The sequence below is a fragment of the Leiobunum rupestre genome, chromosome 7 (genome assembly GCF_980474605.1).
Source record: "Leiobunum rupestre chromosome 7, qqLeiRupe1.1.hap1, whole genome shotgun sequence".
NCBI lineage: Eukaryota > Metazoa > Arthropoda > Arachnida > Opiliones > Sclerosomatidae > Leiobunum > Leiobunum rupestre.
In genome coordinates, this window is record NC_143390.1 from 24,950,917 (window position 1) to 24,963,647 (window position 12,731).

General features: G+C 39.9%; 1 protein-coding gene across 1 annotated transcript; it reads left to right on the forward strand.

Moving 5' to 3' along the window:
- The first annotated feature begins 5,318 nt into the window (after positions 1 to 5,318).
- LOC149935334 (heparan sulfate glucosamine 3-O-sulfotransferase 1-like) lies at positions 5,319 to 6,596 on the forward strand. The gene is made up of 2 exons (XM_090153570.1): positions 5,319 to 5,712; positions 5,785 to 6,596. Exons 1-2 carry the CDS (start codon positions 5,319 to 5,321, stop codon positions 6,594 to 6,596), a joined length of 1,206 nt encoding a protein of 401 aa, XP_090009696.1.
- Positions 6,597 to 12,731: the final 6,135 nt, after the last annotated feature.

The following is a 12,731-nucleotide window of genomic DNA, read 5'->3' on the forward strand; positions in this document are numbered from 1 at the left end:
AAACTTATCCGCAAATCGGAAAAATAAAAAATTTAAACATTAATTACTTTTAAAGGGTTTTAATGTTTTAAACTTTTTATCGATATATAATGTATAATATCAGTAAACATAATACAAAAGTACAAAACATTAATAGTGTTTACATTGTTAATAAGTTTCAACTAGTCTAGAAGTTTAGTTTTACTTTATTATACGAAAAAAGGAGGCGAAAATGACGCTTTATCTAGATTTGCAAGTAATATATTAGACTAATCATGGAATAAAAACGTTTTTATTTTTTTCGGAAAAATACGGAAATTTTCCGGAAAAAAGTGCTCGGTCATTTTCCATGGAATATTTTCCGACTTACAACACTATTTTACAGCGTACTTATGTTCCTCAAATTTAACGGCATTAAAAAATGAGCTAAGTGTGTCCGAATTATCTATGTGTTCTTTTTCGCTTATCCCCATACCCTCTAAATTCCAGAAGTTTTGTAAGGTCTCGTTCACTTTATATTTATTAAGTCTGACTAACTAACGATTTTTTACTTTTTAGCATTGTCCCATTGGATTACGGAGTTGGTAGGACCCTGAATCGTCAGAACCCAATTTAGTTCGCTGCGCCATTAATTTTGGTGATAATCTTTCAAAATCTTCTAACGCTACATCACATTCATAATCCGCCCCTAAAGGTCGCACTCTGATTTTGAATATTCGTTACTTCCGGTAACCTCCGCCAATTTTAACCCTTTAGTTTTCATGATCGATTCAATTTCTTTTAAAGAGCTAGCGCTACTAACCGACTCGTAACAAATGAATGGTATAATTTCCGAGAATTCGTTCGGGTTTCTGATCTAAGTTTGACCAATTTGGCGTTCGTTTCTTGGGGTTTTTGGTTACCACAGCTCTAGATTTTGTTCGCCAACAATGAGAAGATTTAAATTTCTCCACCACTCCCGCCAGAGATATCTCAATCGAAAGCAAATATCATGCCCTCGGTAGCTCGTTTTGAATGTTTTAGATGGGGGCCCTCAAGTTGGTCATTTGTCCATTTTTGTGCTTTTTGGTGATATTCGACATTTTTTTTTAATTAAGACGATATGGTTGAAAATTATATTTTTAGTAAGTACTGATCATTTCTGAACTATGTTTTTGGATGCATTAAGAAATTTGAAGTTTAAGTGAGATTTCTGGCCAATTCACGGGACCTCATAACCCGCGTACGCACTATTCTGATATTTGAATTTCGTACTTAATAGGTGCCATCTAACTCTAAAAAACATTTGCGTTTCTTTACCTTATTTTCAAAACCAGGTAACTCGAAGAATTCCGGTTTTTTTTTCAAAAATTAACGTGTTCGCGTTTCGCTACCTTATTTCCAAAACCCGGTAACTAGAAAAATTCATTTCCCGTAAAATTCCTCTTGTGTTTATTAAGTTAAAGCACAAGATGATTGAAAAAAAATATTATTTAAATATATTTAATAATTTGGGGAGACTATTTTTTCCCCAGTGTATACTCTAGCCGCCCAATTAACTTGGTTAATTTCATTAATTTTTGTGTTATCTTTTGATTTTTTAGTTATTTTATTAACCTCTTTATTCACGCATATTGAACACCCTTTACAGTTTTTAAAATTTGACACGCAATTCCTGACCCCGTGACCTAACCTAAAGCGTATAAAACAACGATTGTTACTCTGAATTATATCCCGTTTATCCTCCAGCGTGTGATTAGTGGAATTAATGGATTCTTGATTTTCACTTTTTGCAAAATACGCAATATTGATTTCCTTGATCAATTGAAATTGCATTTGGTTGAAAATGCCCTTGCTGGGGCGTTAGGCCTATTCCTATCCGAATTATAGAATGAAATTTAATTCGAGTGTTTCGTAATGATTTTAAATCTTTAGAGTTTTCTACGGGCGGAATTTCTAATATTTGGTTCATATGTAAGTTAATTATCATTAAATTTGATTTTTCAAACGAATTTTTTAACAACAAAAAAAAAGAAATAACAGTACGTCGCCCTCGACGTACGAGGTTAAATAAATAAAATTTTCTACCTTGGATACCCGTTGGTTCGAGTCCAACATCACCTGAAATCGACCTCAGAAATTGCTCCATTTGTGAAGCGCTCCGTTGAACGAAGGCATGGTGAGCTGCGGGAATTTGACCTCCGGTTGATAGACCACAGTCGTGATGGCTTGACTCGCCGTTAAGCCGCTTGATTCTCCGGTGTTCGAAGGCCTGACGCCGTTGAACCTCCGTAAGATGATCCCGAGGTCTTCGTCACCTTTTTGGTGCTCCTAGTTAGAGTTGATTTTAGAGCCAGATTCTTTCGTGTCTTTTTAAATCTCATCGCCCTCTTCAATTTGCACCAGCACCATCGCGTCTATTGGAGTCAGTTCGTCCTCTTTTCGAATGAGGGATTCCAACGCGTCTTCCAGATCATCCAACGGCGTTTGTGCCGCATCCAGCAAAGCTCGCGCAGCTTTGGATATTTTTGTCGTCGCAGTCCTGATACTTTTTCTCGAAGCTTTAGCGAGCTTGAGAGGGTCTTTATTTTTAGTTTACGCCTTCCCGCCATTTCCACCGTTGTCCTTGTTGGTTTCACTGTCCGTCGCCATATTTCTAGCGATTTTGCCGAAGTGTATTCCGGTTTTTAGTCCAGATATATCCAAAGTGATTTTATTTGGTCCCGTTTTTAGTCCAGATATATCCAAAGTGATTTTATTTGGTCCCGTTTTTAGTCCAGATATATCCAAAGTGATTTTATTTGGTCCCGTTTTTAGTCCAGATATATCCAAAGTGATTTTATTTGGTCCCGTTTTTAGTCCAGATATATCCAAAGTGATTTTATTTGGTCCCGTTTTTAGTCCAGATATATCCAAAGTGATTTTATTTGGTCCCGTTTTTAGTCCAGATATATCCAAAGTGATTTTATTTGGTCCCGTTTTTAGTCCAGATATATCCAAAGTGATTTTATTTGGTCCCGTTTTTAGTCCAGATATATCCAAAGTGATTTTATTTGGTCCCGTTTTTAGTCCAGATATATCCAAAGTTATTTTATTTGGTAGCGTTTTTAGTCCCGAGTTTCCGGCACTACGTTGTATCTCCGGGGATGGCTATTTTATTTCGCTTAAGCTTCCGGACTGTAACCAAAGCCTAAGCCCATTTACCTTGATTTAATTTAACTTTAAATATTAGTTCCCGATCGCTTCTAAGGGCTGAGTTACCAAATTTTCTATTTTAAAAGAGAGACACTGTACGCGACTACGAATAAAATTTGTTAATTTAAAGTTCCAATTTGACCATTCTAGCCTTCCTCGTCTCCGCCGCACCGCGTCACAATGAAAAAGAGGTTGCCGATGACCATTGTCCGTTGCAGATGTGGGGAAGGATATGACCACTACGAGTCGAAATTTGGTAAAGTACTTGGAGTTTTCTGGGTTTTATCCAGAGATCTTGTAAGCTTTTCTAATACAATACGAGGAAATAAAAGTACAATAATTCATAAAAGGGTTTTTACAAATGTTGGGAATATTTATTCTACCTTTCAAGGCTTACAATTGTTAATAATGATTACTATTTTAATTTTAAGTTTCAATTGATATTAACGATTAAGTTTAATTTTTTTACGTTTATACAATTGCGTGAGACATCCTAATTTTTTTAACTGATAAAAAGATACGAAAGGTGTTGCCAAATTATGACATATAACTACAACTACTACTACATTTTAGACCTAGCAATAGTCCCACTTTTATACATATATAGATGTGGAACTAAAACAACAAACCAATCCGCAAAATGACATACTTCGACCCGACCACATCATCGCACCTGCATTTTTACCCATAATTCCGTCGGCAGCCGATATTCAACGCTACCCGTAAGCCCCTTGGTAAGTTTTACAATACTAAAATTTATTTTATTTTTCATAATATTATTATTTATTTCCGCCGTGTTATATTATTTTTTATACATATTACATCACCTAAATATAAAATATTGAACCAATATATTACCGGGAGATAATATATCATTTAGCCAAATATTTTGAACTAAGCCTTGCTCTCAAAACTGGGCCAACAATTGCGTTTGCGTGACACGGACCAGCTTGGTTTGCGATTCGCGTTTTGCAAAATTGTAGGTCCATCTGAACGGGGAACTTGTAGGGTAAACAGTTTCCGAACACTAGAGCGACGTCTAAACTCCTACGCGTTTTCTAGCGCAAGTTTCAACCTGGCAAATAGAGAGGTTAAGCAGAACGCTCTAGAAGTTTGAACCTGGGTTAACCTGTTAAAGGTATAATTTATTTAATTCGACTTACGCACTATTGTGATGTTTGAATTTCGTACCAATTGTTCAAAACCGGGTACCTCGGAAAATTCGTTTTGCATTTCGCTACCTCATTTCCAAAACCAGGTAACTCGAAGGTTTTCCTAAAAATTAATTTAAATTAATGTGTTCTCGTTTCTCTACTTTATTTCCAAAACCAGGTAACTCGAACAATTCTTTTTCGATAAAATTCCTCCCGTGTTTGTTAATTTAACGTACAAGATGATTAGAAATTTGTTAAAATTTAAATTTAATATTTAATATATAGTTGATACATCGGGGGCATGGTGTGTACTTAAATGTCCGTGACATCTTGTTATATTTTATGATGCTTATCAAACTGCAACGCGTATTCTTATTTTCCGTACAAGTGGAAGGTTTTTGATACAGTAGGATACGCGACGCGTAATTGTTTGTTTGGACAATATCATAACAGTAAAGGCGGGGTTGTTAAACGAACGATATTAATTCGACAAATCATCATTTTCGCGCGAAACTAATTAAAATTTATCACGATTTTGAAGGGAAATAAATGTTAAACTCTAAAGATTGAGCGGCGTATACTTTTACGAAGCTCAACTGCGATGACATTTGAAGATAATTTTATTGATTGTTGAATAGATGTGGTGTTCCGGGTGGTACAATTGCACTTTTTTAGTACGTTTCTGATTTTGTAGCACTTAAATACGTATTTAGTACATTTTCGATTTATCAATAGAAATTTAAATAATTTTATGGTTTTAGCATGTTTTTAAAAATAAATTGGAAATAAAAATTCAACATTGTCATTCGCCGAATGTTATTGTACTTGGCGTTACCTCTGTGCCTATGGGATTACATTGAAGCTATTTTTAGCCTATCGCTTTTTTTAATTCAAATTTCGCGCCTTTTTAAATAATGATGAAAGTTCCACCATAGATGGCGAACTAAGCATTTACGGAAAAAGGAAGTTACGTGTTGGGGAAAATACGTTCCAGAAATCGCGCGGAACACCATGATGAACGCCGGCAGCGGTTCAAAGTGGAGCTCCAGCCATTTCACGCCTTCCCTGCTCGCCCGGACCGCTGGTTTCTGGTCGTACTTGAAGGGCTTGCTTTCCGCAAAAGGCCACTCCTTCGTGGCTCGTTTCACCTCCGGCCCCCAGGTGGTGCCCATCGAATCCGGCCCGCACCACCAGTACCGTTCGCATCCACTCAAAAGCCGAGCCTACACTTGCTGCCTCATCCTGTTCCTCTTGACCTTCCTGGTAGCCGTCCGACTCATCTTCCTGGAGCACCCGACCGACGGAAGGCCCGCTTGCATCGATCCCAGACACGCCATTCCGCCCGTCAGACACAGGCTCGGAGACATCCTTTCGACCACCGTCATCCGCGTAGCTGACAAAATAGGTAGGCCCTTCTTCTTACACCCATACATCCGTCCAATCGAGAAAGTAATTAAATGCTCGCTTTGTCCCGTAGATTCCGAGAGAAACGCCAGCGCGGCGAAGAGGCGTCTTCCGCAATGTCTGATCATCGGCGTTCGGAAATGCGGCACGGGAGCCTTGTTCAACTTCTTGAACCTTCATCCCAGAATCCAAAAATCGCCGGTCGAGATCCACTTCTTCGAAAATAACGAGAGGTTCAAGTTAGGCTTGGAATGGTACCGTCGCCAAATGCCGTTCTCCTTTCCGGGACAAATCACCATCGAGAAGACCCCCGCTTACTTCATCGCCAAAGCGGTTCCGGAAAGGGTCCGAGCGATGAATGCCAGCATTAAACTAATCCTAACCGTCCGGGAACCGGTCAACCGCCTAGTCTCCGACTACTTGCAATATCTCGCCCCTCAGTTGGCCAAGAACAAGACGCTGCCACCCTTCGAGGAGATGGTCTTGTTGCCCGACGACGGAAAGGTCAACCTCAGCTTCCAGGCGGTGCACACCAGCATTTACATCTTGTACCTTCGCCGTTGGCTGTCCGTCTTCAACCGCGATCAGATCCTGATCGTCGACGGCGATAACTTAGTCCGCGACCCTTACCCGGAGTTAAGTAAGATCGAGAACTTTCTGGGTTTGGCGCCCAGAATCAACCGGGACACTTTCGTATTCAACAAGACCAAAGGTTTCTTCTGCGTCAGGAACGACACGGCGGACAAGTGTTTGGGCGCCGGGAAGGGCCGGAAACACCCTGAAGTCTCGCCAGAGTTAATTTCAAAGTTAAGACAGTTTTACGCGCCATACAATCGCGAATTTTACAAAGTGGTTGGACACGATTTCGGTTGGCCCGAACTTTGACCCGTAACGTAAACTGTAAGAGTGTTTTCGCGTACCATTGTATCCTCGTCGAGAAGCGGCCGAAGAAAGGAACAAAGGCCCAATCCGGAACCCTTTTTCCTCGTCTTTGGAACTTGACAAAGTACGTCGTTTTAAGTTAAGAAGTTAGATGTTTTGTTTTATATTATTATGCATAGTTGAGGACGTAGCCACTAGGAGGTGCTGATTATGAATACCTACCTCTTAATAACGTCAAAAATTGATCCTAGACCTTTGCTTATGGGGACCTTATGATAGGCTTATGGTATTTATTTATAACAAAAAAGTCTATTTAAAAGAACTTAAAGAGTAGACGTTATACGTAAAATATAATAATGGTAACGTTACTATAATTACATTTTTAAACGGTTTATTTTTAAGTGTAAAAAAATGTTACGTACTTTCAATCGTTGTAATGAATGATAGGTATATAGAAATAGAGAAATATATATGTATAGGTTACGAATTTGGTTTCGAATGTATATAGAAAAGTGAAGTCGACTCGGGAGGGATTTGGAGTTTCGTGCACCCATGGACTGTAAATTTTGGAGGACGAGTAAAGCGTAGCCTTCCCCTGTAGAATTTTGGTTTCCCCGAGCATCAATCACTTCGAACTAGAGAGAGAGAGTCCGTCAAGGTCATTTGTACCACGCATAGAGATAGACACCCCCCCCCCCCGCATGTTATCTGGAAATCTGGCCGACCGAATGACACGCGCTTTAGTTTTTTTTATGACCTTGAGCGACTCCCGTCAGCCTGATCGGTGAACGGGGCGTAAAATACCTCGGGAATACCGGTCCTCTAAAATTTACAGTCCGTGGTGCACCAAACAAATTTATCTTATTACTTAGAAGTATCAATGTCCCGCGCAATTTAGCGCATTTGTGCTAGTCGTGTAGGGAAGACAAAATAATCCAAACGCCACGACAATCTTAATGATGGTGAGATCATACAAACCATACCGTAGAAATGGACAATCAATTTATCGTTCTCGCGTAAAACCAGGAATTTACGGATAATATCCAAATGATATAATTTGTACATTAAAATGACGAGAAACCAAAAGCAATGTAGTAACTACGACAATGTTGTATTTGAAATAAATAAGTAGAAGCAATCGTCTGGAGTTTCTTATTTTCATATTTATTCTCCTCGTTACATTTCCGTTCTTAGATCGATTTGGGTACATTTGTTCGAATTTCATTCGTCCGAACGGTGGTACAAATGTCCGAATGATCATTTGTCCGAATGCCGGAAAACAGTATCATTTGTCCGAAAACGTATTTCATTTGCCCGAAAAATTTATCACAACTTTTGTTGGTGATTTAGTCGTTCAATTTATGTTAACTTTACTGGTTAATTTAATTTGTTCGAATAATCTTTTGTCCGTTTTTTCGAACATTAGGAATTGGTCGTTTTTTTTAAATATTGTTAATATAAGAAAATAGTAACATTAACGTGAACCTAACCTAACCTAACCTAACCTAAAATATCCACAACATTCAACGCAATTCCCACTTACTAACAAACAACGATATTTACAATGTAGTTTTTTATTTTTAATTCTTGCACTAAAAAAAATCCGTACAAAAAAAAACAGCAATAAGAAATACTAATTTAGCGACAGAATTCGGACAAGTGATGCTACCGATTCGGACGAATGAAACAAACAAGTTGTCCAATTCGAACAATTGAAACATTTGTTATTTCGGCGGTTCGGACGAATGAAATTCGAACATTTGTTCCACCGTTCGGACGATTGAAATTCGAACAAATGTACCTACCCCCTTAGATCAAACCAATAAAATGTGAAAACCATCTAAATATATGAAATTTGGACCGAAAATAACAGCGACGATAGCGAGCGCGTTCTTAGGCGAAGGAGGTCCAGGGTCATCCCATCAAACGGGCGGGCAGCAACTTCAGCCTTCATTTTCAGCGTGGCGCGGCAGACTCATCTGGAAGGGCCATACGTTCGCGGGCTCCTAATATTCCAACTGGTGATCTATAAACGAGCGAGCCCCGCAGAGTCATCATCGCGGAAACGCGGTAGTCTTTAGGCCCGGCGAACTACGCCACAGCGCGGCGAACGAGGGGCCGAGGGCAGACCACGACCAGAGAGCCATTTAGTCCCCGACGTCAATTTAACCTCGCAGGGTTGAGGAACGCCAGACCCCTCGCCAACTCCGGCTGAAGGGAAAAGAGCGTCGCCGGCCTTGGAGGCTCGGTTCGCGGCTAACTTGTCCGCGATCCTCCCGCGCCAGATCCAGAGGAAGAGAAAGCCCGCTTCTTTCTCGGAGTTCTAATGGTCGCGGGTTGCGTTTTGGGCCTGAGTGAATAGGATTCTACGCGCTTGATTGGCTCCGCACCTGCGATCTTTCCCATCGGCCCCGCACGCGCCTTTTCGCTCCCCCGACAAAAACAACTATACGCGTACCAACGTTCGAACGACTGTTTACCCGAAGCCTATCGAACTACCTGGCTTAGACTGTACTAATACTCGACCATCACCGTACAATATCAAGTACACGGCGGGAGAAAAAAAATGCTCAGACCAGCAAAAATTCGTTTTGTTTATTTATGAAGGTTAGTCTTGGTTTGTACTCTTCTCAATTTCAACTCTTCCCCTCCACCCTTCCGGGTCGAAGGCTTTGATCCTCAAAGTATAAAGCGAATTAAAGTAAGTTTTGGCAAATGTTTATTGATTTTTAACTTCCTGGGGGAAAAATAGCCGTAGATAATGGAAAATGTTCTTCGGTCATTTTCTCCTCCGAACGCGCGTGACAATGCGATATAATTATATAGTTTAACGCCGAAATTTTCACGCGGCACGACGAGATACATAATCCATAACAAAAACTAAACCTAAACCTATCATTACGGACACTTCAAATTTAGAATTCGTAATAAACAAATGTTGAATATTTCAAACAAACCTAAAGGTTGCCTTTCCTACAATCTACATAAACAGAGTCAAATTAGCAACGACGTGCTAAAATGTAAATAACAAAATAGGTCATTTGGCCTATTTCCGCCTGTAGAAGTGTTCTATTAGCAGTACACCAGTGTCCAGGGTTAAGCCGAAGCCATAGGCGCCAGAACACTCTCAATTTGACTATACTCAGAAAGCTGGAACCTTCGAAATGGAAAATTCTAAGATTGCAATTAATCATATTTTAGGAGCGCGTTTTCAGGACATATCAAAATACCTTGAAATAACTAATAAATTGCCTTCTTCACTGGATGGGGGGGGGGGGGTGAAATTGACGGCAACGAAACAACAGAAATAAAGAGGGCTGTTGGAAGGGGGGGGGGGGGCAAAGTTTGTTATTTCAAGAGCGGGTTGTCGAGGCCGAGGCTTCGGATCGGAGAGAGAGAGAGAGAGAGGTGTCCCGCGAGCGTCGAAGCGGAGGACGCGAGGACGCTGTCGTTGTCGGAAGGTGGAGGGAGGGGATCTAATAGGCCGTGAAATAGCGGAGGGAAGTCGCGTCACTCAATGGTTGGCCAGCTCCGACTCGATTAAGTCCGAAGTATGGGGTTAAAGAGGAGGATGGCAGCCTTGGGAAATCATTTTTCGAATCCTCGGAGTCTCGCGGCAGGCGGAGAAGGGAGCGCCGAACCCGCGCCGTGTCAGACGCCAGCCCAACGCGACCCAAAGATAATAGAACCAGCTCGTTTTATTCCTTTCACAATATTATGATTTTTTCATAACCAAAAAAAACCAGGAGGATAATTGGTTTTTGTAAAAATCGCATTAGTTTGACGATTGACAGAAGTGTATAATATACCCGCTACCTTCGTCGGCTCGAGGCAGTTTTCGATTGTTTCGCCAAAGCACGAAATCATACACTTCATCCAACTGTTATAATAATTAATATTCCAATCAGGGCCGCCGAGAGCGGAGCCGGGCCCCGGGTAAATATTAATTTCGAGCCCCCAATAGAGCAGTAACTATTGGAGATACTAAACCTTTAATGGCGGAAGAATACCTCGTTTGTTCCAAATTGGGGCCCCGAGTCTGCACCCCCTCTCTTGTCGGGCCTAATTCCAATTAACGAAGTAAAATGTAAAAATTATTTATAGACTATATTTTCCTTCTATAAAATTCTATATTATGTTTTTTTACGAATCACATTTCGTCAAATCAGCTGGAGAATGCGAAGGTAAATGTTTCAAGCAAATAACGATAACCGAATACTTCTCTCGTAAGAGGTATTTATTTACTTCTGATATTGCTAAAATTTGAAGATGTTCAACCAACTATAAAATATTACAAAAGGTAACGTATTGCGGTAGTCGTCACAGATTTAATTTGCCCACTTTTCCGAAAAAATAAATCATGATACGTTTGAAATAATTAAATTTACATTTTCAAATATAACGCCTTAATTTGTAAATATAATTAAAAAGTTACAGCCTCTAAAATTTTAAACTTTTCTATGGTCTGTCAACATTATTATTTTTAACCTCACATTGAAATTTTATTTTAAACAGCAGTTTTTATTTAATGCCAGATTTTAAATTTAAATGTTAAATGAACTCATTGTTTACAATCACATTTTAGAGCTATTTAGGGGAAGGTTTTTTATTTAATGCCAGATTTTAAATTTAAATTTTATAGGAACCCATTGTTTACAATCACATTTTAGAGCTATTTAGGGGAAGGTTTTTTATTTAATGTCCGATTTTAAATTTAAATTTTAAAGGAACTCATAGTTTACAATCACATTTTAGAGCTATTTAGGGGAAGGTTTTTTATTTAATTCCAGATTTTAAATTTAAATTTGAAAGGAACTCATTGTTTACAATCACATTTTAGAGCTATTTAGGGGAAGGTTTTTTATTAAATGCCAGATTTTAAATTTAAATTTGAAAGGAACTCATTGTTTACAATCACATTTTAGTATATATTTAGGGGAAGGTTTTTCATTTAATGCCAGATTTTAAATTTAAATTTTAAAAGAACCCATTGTTTACAATCACATTTTAGAGCTATTTGGGGGAAGGAATTTAATCTTCGTATAAATTTCTATTTCTATTAATTCGGACAACGAAGAAATTAAAAAGAAACCTAATTACAATTAGAAGAGAAACGCTTCGCCTCCCCCGTGTCCCGATTTCGAAATAACAACTCAGACTACGAATTATAAGGGGACTTTGATGAAATACAGATAAATATAGAGGTAGAGAAACCCCCCTCTCGCAAATGAGAGCCGAGGAGTGCGGCTCAATCGTTCGTGAGAATAATAAGAAGGTCCTCGTTGGAGGGACGGGGTTAGTGCCGGGCGTCACGAGGAGGATGGAGAGGCGGACTGGGGGGTACGTAATAGGAAGAGAAACTAGGAAATCGCGGGGATTTACCTTTTGCCGAAATCTATAAGGAACGGGGGACCAACTTGGATTATAAGCCCTATTTGGTCGGATATAGCAGTCTGGCGCTCGCGACCCGCTCTACCTAATTAGGTTATCTGTAGGCGTCTAGTTTCCACAAAGACGGGGGATAAATATATCGCCCGTCCGAGATGGCAGCCTCTTACCGATACAGACTTCACCGTCGCCCCGCTTTCCGTCCCGTAAATATTGTCGGGTTCCGCTATAAAACGCGTTCAGAAGCTGCGGTTCGGAACTACACCTTGGGGAATTCTGAGTAATTCGGAGGAGAAGGTTCCCTGTCCTTCTCTCCTCCTTATCCTTCATCCAACCTCCTCCTCCTCCTCCTCCTCCAGGCAAGTGGGGGGGCGCCGGCGTCTCCGAAAAAGTGCCAAGGGCTCTTTTTTAGGCGCCCTGTATGCCCCTTTCTCTGGCCCTCTAATTCGGATGATTCTAGGCTAACCCAACAACCTTCGTACAGCACTATTTTTCGATTGAGGCACTACCTTGCCGTGGCTCCATTCCAGTATTATTTCCGCCAAGACTGAAGTGGCGCTTCTTCCCACGACCAACGAGAATAGAAACAAGGTGTCGCCGTGTACATCCGTAATAAAATGGAATTGTGGCCATCGCATTTAGCGATAATAAAATAGTATTTTGTTAACTGAGTTGATGATAAATTGAGATATAATCGCCTATTAACTGCTATATGTAAAATAAGGTTAGGAATCACCTCACGTAAATTTA